This window comes from Vulpes lagopus, chromosome 3, assembly GCF_018345385.1.
Source record: "Vulpes lagopus strain Blue_001 chromosome 3, ASM1834538v1, whole genome shotgun sequence".
NCBI classification, from domain to species: domain Eukaryota; kingdom Metazoa; phylum Chordata; class Mammalia; order Carnivora; family Canidae; genus Vulpes; species Vulpes lagopus.
The window spans coordinates 3,709,818-3,730,829 of NC_054826.1; the positions used below are offsets into that span (position 1 = coordinate 3,709,818).

Here is a 21,012-nt window from a genome sequence, read left to right on the forward strand (position 1 = left end):
CAGTAATAACAGGGTTCAAAGAACCAGAGTAATGATGGCAATGCTGGAAGAAGGGGGAAAAAAAAAACCAGCAGAAACTCATAACGTAAGTCATTTGTGAGAGAGGAGTGTAAATCCCAGGAAAGTACATGCAGGTCTCTCTCTTATAGCATTTCCTTTCTGCTTAGAGCCCTCTTATTTTAATTAAAAGTAGTTTATATTACCTTGAATACTATAGATGTGTTCAATACTTCCCATAATTCTGATATAACAACACAAAGAGCCCATGCATGCAAAGCAGCTAATGAACTGAACAAGAAATTACCAAGCAGACAAGATGTTCCAGAAGAAGTTTATGAATCATTACCTTTAGAGTGTATATAGGTATTATATACAAAATCTCTTCAAAAAGTCAAAAAATGGACATCATTGCATTGAGTTCAAAAAAGGAGGATAGTAAAAAAAAAATTTAAAAAAGGAGGATAGTGATCTCTATTCTGAGTTTGTCTTTTTTTTAATAGGATGGATGATCATTATCTTGGAGACATCATGCACAAAATAATAAATAAACCTGCACCCCAATGTTTGTAGCAGCAAAGTCCACAATAGCCAAACTGTGGAAGGAGCCTCGGTGTCCATCGAAAGATGATGGATAGAGAAGATGTGGTCTCTGTATACAATGGGATATTCCTCAGCCATTAGAAACGACAAATACCCACCATTTGCTTCACCGTGGATGGAACTGGAGGGTATGATGCTGAGTGAAATGAGTCAATCGGAGAAGGACAAACATTATATGGTCTCATCCATTTGGGGAATATAAATAATAGTGAAAGGGAATAGAAGGGAAGGGAGAAGAAATGGGTAGGAAATATCAGAAAGGGAGACAGAACATGAAGACTCCTAACTCTGGGAGACAAACTAGGGGTGGTGGAAGGGGAGGAGGGCGGGGGTTGGGGGTGACTGGGTGACGGGCACTGAGGGGGGCACTTGACAGGATGAGCACTGGGTGTTATTCTATATGTTTTGCAAACTGAACACCAATAAAAAATAAATTAAAATAAATAAATAAATAAAAATAATGAAGTAAAACAAAAGTCAAATACATTAAACTTTCCTGTATAGCAGGGAACTGTACTGGATTAGATTCTGGGCATGTGTGCATGTGTGTGAGTATGCAAGTGTGTGTTTCACGAGCCCCTTCCTTATTTTTGAAGAATCGACACCCCATTGTGAGACTTTTGGTATAAGCAGATTCTTGTTTCAATTATAGAGACTGCAGAAGCCAGACCATGTCTCTCCTCCTGGGGCAGCCAGATTCCGGGCACACGACCCAGGCTACGCTCACATAAGCTCTTACCGGACCTCTGAAACTTCACTAAGGGACAAGAAGACCAAGGGGCAGGTCGGATGTTATTGGTGATCGTGTTATCAAGAACTCAGGGACACGAGCAATCCAAATCTTGGGGCAGAAGTATGATGTTCTGACTTAGCTGTTGCTGGGTATCCGCTTGGCTCGCATTTACAACCACTGAGCCTCCTCGGGCTCCTGCTTCAACGCTGACGCACCCGCCTTTGTGCCAATTCTTGTGATCTATCCATCTGGAAAGTTCCTTTTATCTTTAAATTACTCATTGTAAGATTCTGTTGGCGTCTAGAGGGTGATTTACTAAATCATGCCTCTGAGTGTGAGCACCCACCGACTCCGCCATACGTACAAGTAAATGGGACACTGGCAACACTTGCTACTTGAAACCAAGGAAAAGATAATCAGGTTTGACTTTCCTGGTCTTCATAATTTTTTTTACAATTAGAGTCAGGCTATTAGATCCCAGAGGGTTTAATTTCATTCTCTATGCCTAGTTTTACGCGACTTTCACAGACTCATACTTCTGGATATTATTTGCAAGTGAGGCTGGGTTTCCTCTCTGATCAGTCTAAACCCATATTATTCAATATGGTAGCTGATAGCTACAAGTGACTGTTAATGTGTAAATTAGTAAAATATAAACATTCAGTCTCTTAATTGCACCAGCCACATTTATTTTTCTTAAAGATTTCTGTATTTTTTTAATTTTTTTTTATTTTTTTTATGATAGTCACAGAGAGAGAGGCAGAGACACAGGCAGAGGGAGAAGCAGGCTCCATGCACCGGGAGCCCGACGTGGGATTTGATCCTGGGTCTCCAGGATCACACCCTGGGCCAAAGGCAGGCGCCAAACCTCTGCGCCACCCAGGGATCCCTTATTTCTGTATTTGAAAGAGAAAGAGAGAGAGAGAGAGAGAAGAGAGCACTTGCACATATAAGCAGGAGAAAGGGCAAAGAGAGAGAGAGAATCCTGAATCCTGAAGCTGACTTCCTGCTGAACACAGAGCCCCACACTGGGCTGGATCCCAGGACCCAGAGGTCATGACCTGAGCCAAAAATCAAGAGTCAGCTGCTTGACCAATGGAGCCACCCAGGGATCCCTGCACCAGACACATTTGAGACGTCTGATAGCCACGTATGGCTAGCAGCTTCCACCACAGACGGCACAGATTAAAAAAAAAACATGATCCAACTGCAGAAAGTTCTGTGGGACAGCATTTGTCTGAACACATGATAATTCAATCCTTTGAATGGTTAAATCAGAAATTCAGACTTAAGTTGTTTGGCAGAGGCTGACAGTCATTAGTCTGGCGTGGTGCTTGAACAATAACAGTCCGACAAAGCTCAAAAAAATGATGTCTACCTTTTCCATAAAATGAATCCATTTTATCTTATATTTGTATTTTTTTTTACGTTGTGCTTGCTTGTCTGTTAACCAGCGTAGATTGTTTTCAATCAAAGAACTCTGACTGAAAGAGAAACCTGTTCCTAGAAATGGAAGGTCTTAAAAGACAGACCCTAACACGTGGAATCGAGAAATATTTGGGCACTTAGAATCCCTCTATATCTAGCTGCAAGCAAAGACGTCCTTTTTATAACAGAGCGAAGCAACTGAGCGGTTGCCTGCAAATCTTGGGTCTTGGGCTTCACAGACTTTATGCGTTTGCAGCTCCGGGGAATTGGTTAGAATCCGAATCACATCTTTTGTATTTCTGATTCTGCTCCTGCCTGAAGCCTGTTCCACTCTTCAGCTATGCAAACTAGCAAAGTATTTCCCATTGTTAGACTAATTTCACAGGGTTTCCTTCAACAACCAGCAGGAAAATTCCTAACCAACAGACATGGTGTCAATCAGGAAAGCAGGTGAGAAGAGTTCAGGATTAGTGGCAGGCCTACATATATATACATAAATATAAAATAGGTAAATTTGTACACGCTGTAGACAATTAATGGCTAGAGGCCACGGATAAAAGGGCGGAAGGACAGGAATGGGTGCTACAAATAAAGTCAGTAAATAATCCATAGATTCACACTAAATTATAACCTTTTTCTTCTATGACTACTCAACGCTCTTCCATGTGTGTCAGCCCCCTAGACACAACTAAAGCTGTTCGGGAAAAAATAACCACATAGGTTAAAAAAGAAGGAAAAAAAAACAATCATTTTTTTTTCTCAATCATTTTTTTTGTCATATTTTATGGTTATCTTTTTTTTTTTTAAGATTTATTTATGCATTTGAGAGAGAGCAAGCAGGGGTAGGGGTAGAGGGGGAGACAATCCTGGAGCACACTCAACCGCTGAGCACAGGGCTCGATTTGGGGCTCGTCCAAGACCCTGAGGTCGTAACCTTAAGATCATGATCTGAACCTGGGCGGAAAGACTGAGCCACCCAGGCACCCCTATGGTTACCTGTTGTTGTTGTTGTTGTTGTTTTAATCACTCCCTTGAGGTGTAGCTGACATACCAACGATGTCCATATTTAGAGCCTACAACCTGATGAGTCTGGGGCTGTGTATACAGCTGTGAGCCCAGCACTGCGATCTATGCCATAGATGTGTCACCTGGAAAAGTCTCCTCCCAGCCTCATTCGTAGTGGTGGTGGTGGCAGTGGTGGTGTAAGAACATTTCACAGGACACCTACCCTTTAACATACCTTTAAGTACACAACACAGGGGTATTTTATCCTCACTCAAGCAAGAGCTCATTGGCCACTTCCTCCTCCTTGAGACTTTCTCCCTCCTCATCTACTAGGATTCCACTTCCGCTCTGCTGTTTCTCCTTTCTCGGTAGAATGTCATTGTCCAACTCTTTATAGAGACCCAGTTTTTTCTTTCCTCTTAAAATTTCATGCTCCCGGGAACTCCATGCCCACAGTCCAGATAATTATTCCTAAATTTCCATGCATGGCTTTAATCACCACCTAAACTCCAGTGTCTCCCATTTCTACACGCGGCTCACATCCCTCGAGGGCACGTCTCTGCACCTGCCCACCTGTGTGCCCACAAAGCACCCTGGACACGGCCAGTTCCAACCTCACACCAGCACCCTCACTATCAGACATGATCCCTCCTCCTTCCCTCGGTAGCCCCTGGATGCAAGACGCTCGCCGACTATCTTCAAAAGGTTTTACATCCTATTTCTCACTCTTAGTCAAGGCAATGTCTGTCAATATTACATCCTAAAATAAATAAATAAATGAATAAATAAATAAATACATAAATTAAAAAAAAATGTTTGCTCTCCCTCTGCCTGTGTCTCTGCCTCTCTCTCTCCTCTGGGTCTTTCAGGAATAAATAAATAAAATCTTTAAAAAAATAAAAATAAAAATAAATGTTTGGTTTATTTCTTCTTCTGAAATTCTGTGATTAAAAAAAAATGAAATTCTGTGATTACCAAATTTAAGTTTAGATTTGTCCATTGGTAAAGTATCTTCTCTGCCTCCTAACCTGTTCTAAATATCTCATATCACTTCCCACTTGAAAAATCCTTCAATTCATTCATTCCCATACACTTCTGGAAAGCCTCCTTTGCATCTCCTGCCAGGTCAGGGCTCTGTGACCCATCATCCTCTCTAGCTTTAGCCTCACTCCCTGTTTCTCAAACTGCAGTCAATGCTCCCACTATAGTTCTTACCCATTTCCGAATGTTACTTCCCTACTTTTGATAAGTCGTTCCCAAAACGCCACTGTAGCTCTGAACCAGGATGCTCCAGCCATCTCAATTTCTATTAATAGCAAAATGTCAGTTCAAGCCCTTTCTCTTCTGAGAATCATTGTCAAATATGGTCAAATATGTCGCATCTCTTCTTGTACCACCATCCCCTGCGCTTAGCACTGTTACTGTGCCGTTAAGCAAGAGGATGCAATCACCTGTTCTTGAATTTGCTTCCTCTTCATTAATTTCACTAGTTACTGGGACTGTATTTCATTAGGTGTAACCTCCACATCTAGCACAGTGTATGACATACTATCATTTTTTAAAACCACTGAACTCATGTGGAAGCACTAACTTTTGAAGTTGACTAGGATCCCTGCAATCATTCCCTTTACCTGCCTTATCAATGTGCACACTACAACTCCGTTCGAAAGTTTGGGTTTGCCAAGGTTGAATGATGATATAGCAGAAGAGTCAAGGCTACCTCTTCAATGTGATTTCCACCACTGTTACTCATATCCATGTCTCAGTCTTCTCCTGAGTCCACAGCCCATGATACAGTCCATGAATACATCATCCCTGGAATCATTACGGGAAAAGTCCCCAAACTACACGCTATTACTTTCTGTTTCTATATTAACTCCTTTACCGAAATTCAACTGCTTTGGATTTTCCCAAACTTCTTCCCTGCATTTCAGGTGTTCATAGAACAAAGTGGTTGCCCGATAATAAATACAATGATGCCATGTAATATTCTTCTGAAAAGTCAACAATTGTCTTCCTATCTCTCTAAATATGAATTATAGGCACCCGGGTCTTTGTATGAACCTCAAATCCAAAGAGTCCTTTTCTTGCCAGAATCTCTACCTGCGTCATTCCTTCACAATGGACACGCCTCCATTCCCAGTAGTCGTGAGCACACCACCAATTTGGACTGATTATGATTAGATCCTATTCATTCTTAGATATCAGCCTGACTGTTCATTCCTCAGAGTTCTACTCTCTGCTCAAAGCAGTTAAGTGACCTCTTCTTATTCAGGGGATTAGTTATGGCAGCGCCAACGAAGGAACTGCAAGATATCTGATTCCCTAATGAGGATCAGTTTCTATACGGCGCATGAAATTCTCCTCTCATCATCACTCTTACTGCCACTATTCTATATATTTTTTTCTTTCTTTAAAAGAGAACATTCACATCTCTTTTGATATGAAGTGCTATAGATTCAAATCAAATACATGATTTTGAGGTTAAAGAGAGAATAAATCATGTAGAAAGGATAAGGAAGGGCCAAGCTTTTCAGAAAAGAATATATGATATCTTTAATGTCATTATCAGCTCTGAATTAACAATTGAGTGTGCAGCAAGGAAAGGTCCCAATTGTCATCTAATATTGTCAAAATGATAATTTTATGAACATTTTTTATCACGACTTCCTTGAAATAGAAAACTCGTGTATCAAAACATGACATTTGAATTTTATAGAGGTGGCATTGTGATGACATGATGTCGTGTGAAATTAATCATAATATATAGTTCTATATGCATATGGAACTTTTCTAATAATCGTCATGGAAATTTAACTATTTTGATCCAGTTCTACAAGACATTGGATGCAGAAAAGAGGATATCGATTTGGCATATATTTTATTTAATTGTAGAAATTTAGGGATCCCTGGGTGGCGCAGCGGTTTGGCGCCTGCCTTTGGCCCAGGGCGCGATCCTGGAGACCCGGGATCAAGTCCCACGTCGGGCTCCCGGTGCATGGAGCCTGCTTCTCCCACTGCCTGTGTCTCTGGCTCTGTCTCTGCCTGTGTCTCTGGCTCTGTCTCTCCTTCTATCTCTCAAGAATAAATAAATAAAATATTTTGAAAAAAAATAATTGTAGAAATTTAGAATCTCCTTTTTAAAAAAAATCAAATTTGATTAAGGTAATTACATTTTTAAAGAATATGTGATATTATTTAAATGTAACTTTAAAATGTTTAAGTTAATTCATGGATTTCTTTTTTTTTTAAGATTTTATTTATTTATTCATGAGAGATACAGAGACACAGGCAGAGGGAGAAGCAGGCTCCACACAGGAAGCCTTATGTGGGACTTGATCCCGGTTCTCCAGGATCAGGGCCTGGGCTGAAGGCAGGAACTAAACTGCTGATCCACCCAGGGATCCCCCCTAGTTCATGCATTTCTTAATGCTACACTGACAATTTTTTAAAGGTCATGATACATATGCCATGGCCGCCCTGACATTTATATTTATTACACTGTGAACTTTATATTACTATCTACACATATCCACCTGTGTGTGTGTGTGTGTGTGTGTATGCGTGTGTGTGTCGGTGGCACTAACCCAGCAGTGACTTTCATCCCTGGAAGCTTTGGTAATGTCCAGAAATAATTTTTTCCAGGGCTAAATTGTCTTTTAGTTACAGTTGGAAAAATCAGTAGGGTTCATGATACTTAAGGGGTCCAGAAAATGTTTTAATCCACTTCCAAATCAGAATAAAATATGAAATAAACATTATTCAGGCTGCATTATAGTCGTCTTTATATCAATACAATCATAAACAGATTTTATCATTTTAATTGAAAACAGGACCCAACGTAAAAATGGCCAACCATCCATGGCAGTTCTAATGTGAATCTGATTTTTGGGTTCAATGTACTTCTTTCTGAAATATGACTGTGTTCCATTTCTTTTTAATTGATATACTTTATTTTTTAATTCATTTTTATTTTTACTTTTACTTATTTGATAGAGAGACAGAGAGAAGGTGATATATATAGAGAGAGCAAGGACAGTGGGGAGAGAGAGAAGCAGGCTCCCCGCTGAGCAAGTAGCCCAACGTGGGGCTCAATCCCAGGACCCCAAGATCACTGCTAAGTGGAAACACACTTTTTAGTTTCTTACCTCTTGTTTATGATTTGTATTCCATTCCCCTTAATTATCAAATCATAAATGTAAAAAATATCCATTTACAGATCTCCTGGTAAAACAGAATTTCCTTTATTTTTTATATAAGAATGCTTCACTAGTTAAAGAAGTAATCATCTATGTTATTCAAATGAAAATAACATGTATTTGTGAAGCATAACATATAGCTAATCATAAGCAGTTACCACTTGAAATCTATGAAGCCTATTGCCAGCTGTTGTGCGTTAAGAGACACTACTTGCAATGTATATTTTTAGATACATTCTACTAATTACATATGTTTAAATATTTCTAACATAAACTGGTTAGAGTCAATACACTCTGCAATTACAACCTACACATCTAGGATATAATCTACTGGGAATTATGAGACAAAGGCATAAAAGAGCCAATAGAAAATGGCTAAAAAGGAGAAATTCAAATGCATTCTGAGTTCTAATTGCTGCTGTCTAACATAAGCATTTCTACTTTCACACCATTTTTTATTTAATAAGTAATATTTTCTAATATATGTGATAAACTATAGATGTTAAGGCCTGAAGAATGCATTTCTATCTACTGCCACTAATTCTGAACACCAAGAACCTCAAATTTCAGAAGATCCTAAGTCAAATACAAATATGGTCTAGTCAAGGGGCGCCTGGGTGGCTTAGTCGGGTGAGCATCTGCCTTCGGTTCAGGTCATGATCTGGGGATATCAGGATGGAGCCCGCGTCAGGCTCTGCTTGGCAGGGAATTTGCTTCTCCCTCTCTCTCTCTCTGCCCGTACCCACTCCCCCAACCCATCCTCTCTTTTTCTCAAATAAATAAAATCTTCAAAAAATATATGTGGTTTAGTAAAAGAATGGTAGGACTTTTCTTGTCTTTCTGATTCTAGCCATTCTGGCGGGTGAAATGAAATATCGCCTTACCTCTGTCAGAGTGGCTGGGATCAAGAAGAAAAGTAATAGCAACTGTTGGCAAGGATTTGGAGAAAAAGAAACCCTCCTGCACTGCTGGTGGGAATGTAAATTGGTGCAGTCACTGTGGAAAAGATTATGGCGTTTCCTTAAAAAAATAATAATAGAATTACCGTATGATACAGTAATTACACTACTGGGTTATTTACCCAAAGAAAACAAAAACATTAATTCAAAGAGATATACACACCCCTATGTTGATTCAGCATTGTTGATAATAGCATGGATATGGAAGCAACTCAAGTGTCCATTGATGGATAAATGGATAAAGAGGATATAGCATATATATGAAGGAGTATTAGTAATAAAAAAGAATGAGATATTGCCATGTGCAAGAACAGGGGTGAACCTAGAAGGTGTAATTCTAAGTGAAATAAGTAAAACAGAGAAAAATGGATACTGTGTGATTTCACTCATATGTGTAATTTAAAAAGCAAAACAAGTTTACGAAGAAAAAAGAGATCAACGAATGAAGAAGTGACTCTTAAATGTAGAAAACAAACTGGTAGTTGCCAGAAGAGGGGTAGGTGAGGGGATGTGTAAAATAAATGGGATTGGGATCCTGGGTGGCTCAGCGGTTTAGCACCTGCCTTTGGCCCAGGGTGTGATCCCGGGGTCCTGGGATTGAGTCCCGCATCGGGCTCCCTGCATGGAGCCTGCTTCTCCCTCGGCCTGGGTCTCTCTGCCTCTCATTCTCTCTGTGTGTCTCATGAATAAATAAATAAATCTTTAAAAAATATTTAAGTCAATGAAATATATAAAAATGTCTTTAATAATTCCATGAGATCAGATACATGAGATATATTCATGCTAGTTTTGGTATTTGATATCCCATAGCCATTACCATCAGGAAAAAAATATGGATTATCAGTTACGTACACACACATATGCATGTATGTGTAATTATATGTATCCACAATGGTAACTATATATATAAAATGCATATATAAGTACAGTTGCACTATTTACCATTAGAAATAGCCCTATGATCATGGCCTTAGCCACATATAAATGTCTTAGTAGTGAACTATATACATTGACTGCTGGCAGCAAAATAAATGCCTCCATAAAAATCTAACCATTGACTACAAAAACACTAAAAAATTTATAAGAAATTTATAAAAAGTTGGTATGCATCAAAACAGGGACTTGAGCCCTAATCAAAAGCCCAATTAAAGTTGTTCTATAATGTGAAATATAACTCTAAATACACAAAGCTATGAACAAGAGCTCAAGGATAATTTAAAGTGAAGCTACATAACGCATTTATAAAAATACTATTTTAACACAAAAACTGCATTGCGTGACTACTAATTATTTCTACTGACAAAACTGCTGTCATTTCTGTGGCAGAGAAGGTCTAAGGTGATAATTTTCAGTTCTTTGGAGAAGTTTTCATGCTCGTGGTAATCGTGATGATTCTATTTTTTTATTTGTAAGTGGAAATAAGTAGCTGTTTCCTTATTAATGTGTTTGTAAATGTGAAATATAAATCCGCTTCTTGAACAAATTAAAATAATGAGACAAAATTATTTTAAGCACATATGGATTGAGCTTTGTAGTCTTTAAAAAATTAGTTGTAGAAAATACAATTCAGTTAGAATCTCATACAGGGAGATTAGAGCAGAAAGACTAAGTGAGGGGATCAGGTCAGATAGGCCATAAGAGAACCACATCCTTGGGTGTGACCCTTCGTATTTGTTCACTGATACTGTAAAGACCAGAACAGGTACAAATTTCCACATAACCTCCACAAACGTGACCGGCTTCACAGACCTCCACGGGTACGAGCTCTCCACCCTGTGTTCACCGTCACCCAAGCCCAGAGGAATGTGTGAAATTGACCTGTTATGGCTTCATCCTCCACTACACGAGGTGACACCAGATGAAATCAAAGGTTCTCTGATCTGTCCCTTTCCAGCAAATTTTTGGGGGTTTTGTTTTGTTTTTCAGTTAGATTGAAATGACAAGAAAGATACATAACAGAGTATTTATAATCATTAAATATGTTTTTCTCCTAGTATGCACCTCAAGGGGGGATTTTCTTTTTCTTATATTTCTCCTTTTCAAGGAAGAGAAATGATGACAGAAAAGTACTTTGACGTTCATAACAAATATAATTTTCAAGTGATTCAGTATATATTTTTTATCTTAGCACATTTGTCTCCATTTACTTTGTGGGCTACTTTGTAGAAAAAAAAACAAAAAGGAAATGATGAAGATGAGTCGTTTTGTCTCATTTTAACATGCATATAAGAAAATGAGAGAATCGATTCAGATCTCTTTTTCTGTACCACATTCTGACTCTGCAGCTCCTGCTGGCTCTGGAAAATACAGCTGCAACCCGGTCCCTGTTGGATGAGGGCTACAGCAGATGGCTTGTGATCCTGTACTGCCTACACATTAGGGAAGCACCATGGCTTGGATGGAGTACTTTTTTTTTTTTTTTCCTAACAGTGCTAAAGTGAAAATAAATAGTCAAGCAGGGAGATGGAATTCACTGAGCCTGCAGTCATGGAGATTCTCCTGCTGTGCTTACTGTGTCTCCCAGAGGTACTGAACAAACCGAAGTGGCTGCTTCCAACGGCTGGTAATTCATCAGGTCTCTCCACCTCCCACTCTACTCTCTACCCTGGAGCCTACATGATACATGGCTAAGCTGTCCACTCTTACTGAGCACACAATATCCTAAAGGGCTTGATAAGCCATTAAACTGTCTTGTATTTTCCAGAGAAAGGGAGGTTGGTCTGAAGTTACTGATTATTTTATCAACTTCATTCTTTCAGAACATTAACAAAACCGGTACATCCTGTGTACGCTGAAGGCGTATTTAAAATATATCAGCACTTCTAATGGAAATTAATTTGGGGAATTGAAAAATAATATCCATGTGCTTTTAAAAGATGACTGAAATTCAAATACAATTTCTGTATCAGTTAGCAAAAATAAATTAGATGTCATAAAAAAAAGTGTGCTCTTTCTGCTTCACGCGCATTAGCAATCGATTTAAAACTGTGAACATTGCTGCACCAATAAATGACTTTGTGAATTCCAAAATACCTTCGTGGTTATAAAGTAAAAGTACTCAGTTGTGTGTTCAATTAAATATTTCCGTTTTATACAAAATAATGTAAAGAGTAATATACTGGTGAAGAACATTCAGTCCAGCATGGATGGACTAATGTTTAGGGAGAGGTGACGTGACTGGTAAAGTGCATTACTTTGCAGTCATTATTTTAAACCATTTATTATAAGTAATAGTATCCTATAGCATATTCCACTCTACTTTCCATGTCTTTTCAAAACCAAGCCAACTCCATTCTCACCTTACTCCATAATTTCTTAGAATAGGAAAAAAAAATAAAAACTTACTTTTCCAACATACTGAGGATCTGGTCCCATATGTTCTTCTAAAACAAAGAACTGATTCCAAACCCATCCCCTTTTGGGACGATGGTGGACTTCGGTTTCACCTTCGATGTGTTTGGTCTGGTTTCTGGTCACCTTGATGGAGCTGTGGTGAGCAGTTCCATAACACCTCTGCACAAAACAGAGACACACAAGGACTGGACAGATGCAAGATGTGCTCGTAATTTTCATTGTAAGATAGCTTTCCAGTTCACAGTCTCCTTTCTTTTCCTTGTCAGTTATAAATGCTTAGTGCGCATTCAAGAGAGAGGCCAGAGCATCTTTTGAAAGGACAGTCCAAAGTAAATTGTTTAGCGTGTCCATGATTTAACTGCCCATCAGGGAAAGGTCAGGCTACATTTACATCCTGAAACACTTGGAGAATCAAAGCTGTAGTTGTCTGATTCCAAATCTTCACAGTAAGTGAACATGGACAACCATTTTCTGCCTAATGGAAAGAGAGAAAATGATATAGATTACAAAACATGGTAGCTTGACATATATGCTGTGAATGCAAATTATACTATGGTGTAGGATGATGCTGATAGGTAAAGAATATACACAAATTATTTTGGAAATACAGACAAATATGCATTTACATGGTCATCCATAAGCCTGCATGCTGTGACATTCTTACAAGGACTTCTCTCTCTGTACCATTCCCAATATTTAAAAACAAATATATATATATATACACACACACACACACAAATAATATATATGCTTATATACGTATTTTTTATTTTATTTTATTTTTTTTTGTATTTTAAAACAAGTTATGCATTTGGATATTTGTGCATATATATGTGTATATGTGTATTTGTATTTTTATAGATGTGTGTATGTATAAAATCCTTTGAAACAACAGAAATGCAGCCCCAGGGAGTGCAGAAATGCTAAGAAACTGACCATGAGTATCTGCACATGTCTAATATGATATCTTCACAATATGTGATTAGGTACTCCAGACTAAGTATGAATTTTGCTTGCTTTTGTGCCTATTTTGCTTTTGTTCAATGTGGTAGAAATTCACAACACACACTATACATGGATTACACGCTACATGTGACTCATTGCATTTCAAAAAATACTCAAAATATTTTAGGGTTGAAAAACTGTCATAGATCAATGAAGTAGGTACTCGGATTGCCTAGTAAGTAGAGTAGAAGAAAGCAAAACACGGCAGAAAAGAAGATGCCTGAAAAAAAAAAGAAAATGAATGTGATTTAAAGTAACTCCATACATGGAGACCAGATTGGCGCAGCTGAATATGAGTGAAAGGGGATCAACTGGCTGAATTACAGCTTGTAGGGATTCTGAGCGGCCTGCAGATAATATTCCAGGGTGTGGTCTTAATATATAGGCAAAACGGATTTTTAAGCATGGAATGACATTCCATATAATTCTAGCAGCTATATAAAAAAAGGTAACAGGAACAAAAGAATGGTGGCAAAGAGAACAGGAGGCAACACTTTGATTTTCAAATAATAAATATTGAGGACTTGGTCTCAGATTTTAGTACAATTGGTCAATAAAGCAAAACTTAAGAAACATTCCTCAGGGACGCCTGGGTGGCTCAGTGTTGAGCATCTGCTTTTGGCTCAAGGTGTGATCCGGGATCGAGTCCCGCATCGGGTTCCGGGATCGTGTCCCGCATCGGGTTCCCTGCAGGAGCCTACCTCTCCCTCTGACTGTGTCTCTGCCTCTCTCTCTCTGTGCCTCTCATGAATAAATAAATAAAATCCTTAAAAAAAAAGAAATATTTCTGGAAAAGAGGAGACAGGAGAAGAGAGAAAAAAAAAAAGTTGACCCTGAAATTATTAGCTTATAAAAACATGAAACTGTGTAGCAAATTTTGCTGGATGTTATATGTGTGTTTTAATATGTATTTAGAAAAAAAAAAAGGATTTAAGATTATGACCGCTCTATCTAGTAAAACTATTAGATGAATCACTTTCTCATTTCATAAAATCCCCGCACACCACCACAAACCAAAATGCAGATCTGAATGAATTATGAGGTAGATGACATGACAATACAAGGATTTAAAAAACTGAATACAAATTAGTAGCCATAGCACAATTCTTTCACACAATTGAGAAGAAAATATTTGTATCAAGTAGGTACTGAAAAAAATCTCACATGAGACTCAAAATATGCTGCTTTTTTCTATCAAAGTCTCTCCCCATAAATTAGGGTTAATGGTAATGCTTATTTACTAGTTATGCAAGAATTGTATTGGGTTAGAACCAGGATTTCTTTTTAATTATCTGGTAACTACAACTTGAAGTTTGCAATATTTTATGGAAGCAAAGATATATTTTTCACTGATTGAAGTTGAAATGACACAAAAACTCTAATATACTTTTTAATTTTTTGAAATTTATTTTTACTTTTTTGAATGGGCCAAAAACCTTAACAGACATCTCACCATAGAAGATATAGAGCAAATTATAATATGAAAAGATACTCCACATCATATGCCATCAGCAAATGTAAATTAAAACAATAAGAGACTAAAAAAATAAATAAAATAAAATAAATAAATAAAATAAAAAAACAATAAGAGACTATTACATACTTATTAGAATGGTAAAAATACGGAACATTGACAATATCAAATATTTATGAGGATGGGGAGCAACATGAACTCTCATCCGTGAGTGGTGGGAATGCAATTGGCAACACTTCGGAAGTCAATTTGACGGTTTCTTACAAAACTAAACATAGGCTTATTATATAACCAGCATTTGTGCTTTTTGATATTTACCCAAAAGAGTTGAAAACTTATGTCCGCACAAAAGCCTGCAAGCAAATATTTATGGCAACTTTGTTCATAATTGCCAAAAATTGGAAGCAACCAAGATATCATTCAGCAGGTGAATAAATAAATAAATTGTGGTTCATCCAGACAATGGAATATTATTTAGCCCTAAAAAAGAAATGAACTATCAAATTGTGAGGAAACTGAAATGCATTTGATTAAGGGAAAGAAGTCAATTTAACATATTTCTTCAAAGATACCATTCTAGCTCCACAACGATGAGAGCACTGGAAGGAAAGTCAGAAAAAATCAGGTTTCTTTCCTTTTTTCTTTTTTCCAACAATGTACTTACAGTACAAACATATGAATCATCTAATTTCTTTAAGTCTCAACTTTCTCATTTAGCAAAGGCTGGGGCCTGAATAATTGATTTTAATATTCTTTTGAGTCTAATAAATTATTTGGGTAATTTTATATACATATATATACATTTATGTATCAAAAGACTTAATTTTCAAGTCACAGATTTCAAAAACAAAACTTCAGTCTTTCTTCTCAGAAGTCAAGTCGATGAATGCATAGAAGGTGCTATCGTAATACTTTCACACCATTTGGTGTGATTTTTAAATGAAATTAACATCTTTGCCCTTTATGCGAAGTTGTTTAACAAAGCATAATTCATGAGTGAAGGTGAAGAAACTGGTTTTGTAACGCATCACAGACGTGTAGAATGAGCATGTTCTTTATAATCCTTGATCTTGCCTGGCATTCCAAAAAATATATAAATGCATTGTAATCTGCATAATATGCTTAGAACCTCTATTATGATCATTATAAAGTGATGAATAAGGCTCTGTGGAATGAAAGAACACACGTAAACGTTACTACTGTACTTCTGTAAGTAACTTCATCTACTATGAGGAGAGAGAATGTAAATATAAAAATCTGCCCTGCTTCCAGAAATCCATCCCTGCATAAGGTTAGAAAGAACTGAAACACCAAGTATAATAAAGCACTGAGACGAGCACAGTAGAAATACGTTGCGGACACCTGCCATTCTCCGATCAAGCAGCACTCAAATACCTTCCCTGCTTTCCTGGACCAGGCCGATATATGAACTCTGGTAAGCAGACCCTGTCACCTCTGAACCCTTAGAATCTGACACTTTCTTCCTTACAACCATTTAGTTAGAATTTATACCAGTGTCATAAGCACCTTAATTCCATAGGCACATCCCAACAGGCTGAAACGAATGATGGATGAAGGGAGAAATGAGAACTTTTCTCCAGCAGTGGGAGGCTCTCAAGGTCCACATGTGGTGCATACGAGCCCTGCGGCCTTGTGGAGGGTGGGGGGTCCAGTGGCAATTGAATGACTAGAGGGTCATTCTAGCTACACTGTTTGAGCGGGGACTATGTAGCATCATTTCTTAGGATCTAACTTCTAAAAAAAAAAAAAAAAAGATCTAACTTCTTCTGGTTCCTGTGTCTCAAACCCGGTTCTCCAGCCCTCATTAGATTTCATGGCTGCCCAATGTCTTTCCAATGGATTTATTTGCTGCCTTCCAGAGTCAACGTTGATATCTGTCATTTGGAAAACAAGAACTGTCTCTGATACAAAGCATTACCCTCATTCCAAAAAAAAAAAAAAAAAAAAAGAGGAGGAATTTCCAAAGAATGCACTGCGTGCAATGATGAATAATGTAGACCTCACTCCTCTGCTTTGATACTTAATTTAAGTGAACCTCAGCATTGCTTCCAGAGCGGAGTCAGTAACAGCGCACCATGAGTCAAGGGACATGGCCTCAGATGTTCATCTTGTAGAACATGATCACATTTTTCTCAGTAATGTTTTTCTCTGAGCTTCATATTTTTCATTTACTAATAAAGATTCTCACTGAAGTACCTGAGCATGTGCAGCAATCTGATTATTTGAATTTACGATTCAACAACTATTATTTATAAATTACTTTTCTCACTTATAGGGAGTTACTCACATCACCCGAGATCAAACAGCCATTTATACATCTTCAGCGCAGGCTTTCCTTCATAGAGCTCCCAGGAAACAATATCCTCAGAGAAATGGATTTTCACACTTCTCCTAAATCTTAAATCCTTGTAATGTGTGCCTTTCACTGATTTTTTTTTAATAACCAAGTGGTTCTTTTTTTTTTTTTTTTTTTTTTTTTATTTATTTATGATAGTCACACACACACAGAGAGAGAGAGGCAGAGACATAGGCAGAGGGAGAGAAGCAGGCTCCATGCACCGGAAGCCCGACGTGGGACTCGATCCCGGGTCTCCAGGATCGCGCCCTGGGCCAAAGGCAGGCGCCAAACCGCTGCGCCACCCAGGGATCCCATGGTTCTTAACTTATACACTTTGAGCTCTAAAAGATCTAGAACATGCCTTCTGTTTAATTTTTTTTTAAAACAAAGTTCTCTTTGTCCTTTTTCTTATTTTGAAAACGTCTTTGTAAAAGAATACTCTGTTGATTTTTGTGTGTGTGTGAATTTATCATTTTAGTTTCCATACGTGAGGGGTGACAGGAGATGTTTCACATTATCCAAAAAACCTAGAGTCATAATTGCCACCAAGCTCTAATCGCCAGCGTGATATGTTACTTGGTAGGGATTTATCTGACTTTGCATTGATCAAGCTTCGCTTAAACAGAAAATGTCAAAGAAGATGAAGTATAGGGAAAGCCCATATTTTTTGGAATTATTTTCTTTGTGAGATGCACAGAGACATCGTGTGTGGAGAAGTAAGTACATGTCAATGGAACACGATGCTCAACACACGCAAGGGGGGCTTCCCGACTGTCAAATCTGTATATTCATCAGATGAGAAAGCTGTTCCTTGTGTCACCTTGAAAATAATGCGACTTAACTTTTCCATGATGAATTATTTAAAGCCATCATACTATCAGGAAGATTTAAATAAAGGGAATTCATACCACGTTTGAATTCTGGGGTACTTACTTATTAAGGTGAAAGTTACAAGTACTGAATAAGAGACATTTTCTTTTAAGTTTAGTAAATAATCACTTAATACTTATCTATCTTTACTTCCGTGTGTGTGTGTTTGTATTATCTCCAGGATGTTCCAAAATCTTGAAATTATCTGTTGGGTTGGTGCTTACAGGCATAACTCCCACAGCTGGCAAGATGCATTCTCCGGCATATGTCTGATGCTAGCGCTGCGGTTCCCGTCATTTTTGGATTCAATGATCAAGAATATTGGTATCATTCCCTCGTTCTATGTCTCGTTCTTATTAAATTCTTAATGACATTGACCTCTGAGTATTGTTCCACCTTCTGTCCTTCCGTCTCTATTTTCACTACTCTCTTCATAAGCTTGTTTGTTTTTCCCTCTCTCAATTGGTAATTTACCTGTCTAGCAATTTTACTCTTCTTGATCTGTGTCAATCGGGGCTCTTGCTTATGGTCAAAATGCAAATACTCAGACACCACATAGATTGGGGGAGCCTGGGAGGCTCAGCAGGTTAAGTGCCTGCTTTGGGCTCAGGTCATGATCTCAGGGTCCAGAGAAGGAGCCGCACATGGTGCTCCCTGCCCACCTGGGAGGCTGCTTCTCCCCCTCTCTCTGCCCCTCTCCCCACCACTCATGCTCTCTCTCTCAAATAAATAAAATCTTAAAACAAACAAACAAACAAACACATAGATTGTAGAGGCTTCACTGAAATTTCTTTCAAGTTTTATCACCCAGTTGATTCCCAAATCAGTATTTTTAATCTCAGTCTGACCATTCTACAGTATTGTCATAGCCCCAAAGGTTTGATATAATAAATTGCATTTGCTAAAATGCATATAAATGCTTAAATATATATAAAATTATCTCAAAATATTGCTCTCTCTAAAATATAATATGTAAGTAACGTAAACCTATAAATCAGAAAGCATTAACTTCCACATATTATGTTTTTCTGTTGGGAATATTAATATTGTGGGGCACCTGGGTGGCTCAGTCAGTGAAGCATCTGCCTTCGGCTCAGGTTATGATCTCAGGGCCCTGGGATCGAGTCCTGCATCGGGCTCCCTGCTCAGCAGGGCGTCTGTATCTCCCTCTGTCCTCCCCCTGCTTGTGCTCTCTCTCACTCTCCATCTCTTTCTCTCTCTCTCAAATAAATAAATAAATAAATAAATAAATAAATAAATAAATAAAATCTTTAAAAAATATTACTATCATAAGTGCAAAAGATGTTAAGTTTCATGCACTCAGTTATGGAAATGTGTGTGTACATACAGGCATCGCTCCCTCATCCGGCTCATTCCCCTTTCTTAGCCCTAGAGCCTTACTCTCCAATTTTCATTTAGTCAAATCTATCATCTGAGGCCTGGACGGATGGATGTTTCTCCACCGAGACCTCTCTGACTTGGAGAACAGTTCTCTTCGGGTCTCTTGCGTTTCTTCACATCTTCTGAATGAGTGGCACTGCCAGCGTTGTCTGATGCTAATTTTCCGTGGATACATGTAGAGCAAACAGCCTTGGAAGGAAGTTTAGAACCTCCCTTTGCGGCAGAAAGCAGATTTGTTTTCTGCCTGGATTATAATGTCTTCCTTTAGGACACAATTGAAGAGGTCTGCTAGCAGACCCAACAGGACATGGAGATTTCCAACATTTAGGGTCCGTAGCCGTGACCCAGGGTGTGTGTTTACAACATACACCCAGGTTGCTTCATGTCACCCCAAGGGGTGTGAGAGACAACAAGAAGAACTCATGCCACGTGCTGTGACATGAGTAATAAGGTCTTCTTCTTTTTTTTTTTTTTTATGTGCTCCCAAGTCTCTTATATTGTCAGCAGCTCCAAAACTGTGGCAGCCTGACCTGTCAGCTCGATAGGTGGGTGACATCTCAAACCCTTCCCATGGCTCTCCAGATACCATAGTTCAATGGGACTGCTCGCTCCTCAAAACCACCAGAGCACTATCTAGTTCTGTTTTACTATTGCAGACCAGCATTCTAATTTTTTATAGAGGTATTATTTAATTTTCCCTTTGTGCCAGGTTCTTTGTTTTTGTGTATGGGGTTGGGGAGGGTATGGTTTTTTGTGTTTGGTTCTCACAGCATGCATTTTCCATTTCCTGTGAAGTCCTTCTCGCAATGTAGCCAATAAGGAAGCATTTGTTGAATGAAAGAGAAATGAGAAATACATCGATTAATCCAGAGTACGTGCTGCATGAGTAGTGTTAAAATGCCAAATTTTCAAGTAAGAATATTTCATTATAAAAATATTTTACAGAGAAACTTTGTGAAATCATGTTTTCATTCGGTGAACATTATACTTTGCTTTTCACTTCAAAGGCTGTCACAATCAAAGACACAAATATTGGATAAGAAAATTATATTTCATCAATAGAATCCTGCTTCTTCACTAAGTTCCTTTTACACAGAGGAAATTAAGGACACTATTCAAATATTGGGCCAAATATGCATTTGCACAACTTGCAATGTCATATACTATATGGTAGTATAAGCAATATCTTATTACTTATAGGTCAAAATACATGTCTGAACATTCCTACTATGTTGAGTAAGAATATATAAATAAGAGGAAATAAAAGATTTATCATTTATGTTGTCACTATTTGTCTCTCAAGACAAACTCCATTATTATTAGATTAATACAAACTTATTAGATTAATGCAAACTTATTAGATTAATGCAAACTTATTAGATTAATGCAAACATATTTATATGGAGTTTTATTTCAATGTTTTATATATTAACTAAGTTACACACATAGTAGGAAGGACAATTTCCTGAAGATACATGAGAAGGTAAGATAATATTCACAATATTGATCTATTTGGCTGCAGTAGTTAATATCATAAAATTACCTCCAGTGGCTGATTCTAGCCTTCCTGAAATCTAGCTGAAATTCTTTTTAAAAAATTGGAAAACCAAATGGAAGAAAATGGT

General features: G+C 38.0%; 1 protein-coding gene across 2 annotated transcripts in view; it reads right to left on the reverse strand.

The window, feature by feature from the left end:
* Window positions 1-21,012, reverse strand: part of CDH18 (cadherin 18) — a 947,353-nt gene that overhangs the window by 293,807 nt on the left and 632,534 nt on the right. For both annotated transcript variants that reach the window (XM_041746928.1, XM_041746929.1), the window contains one exon: window positions 12,270-12,753. In XM_041746928.1, the coding sequence (XP_041602862.1) occupies window positions 12,270-12,497 (228 nt within the window). In that variant the 5' untranslated portion in view covers window positions 12,498-12,753. The remainder of the gene's footprint in view (window positions 1-12,269; window positions 12,754-21,012) is intronic.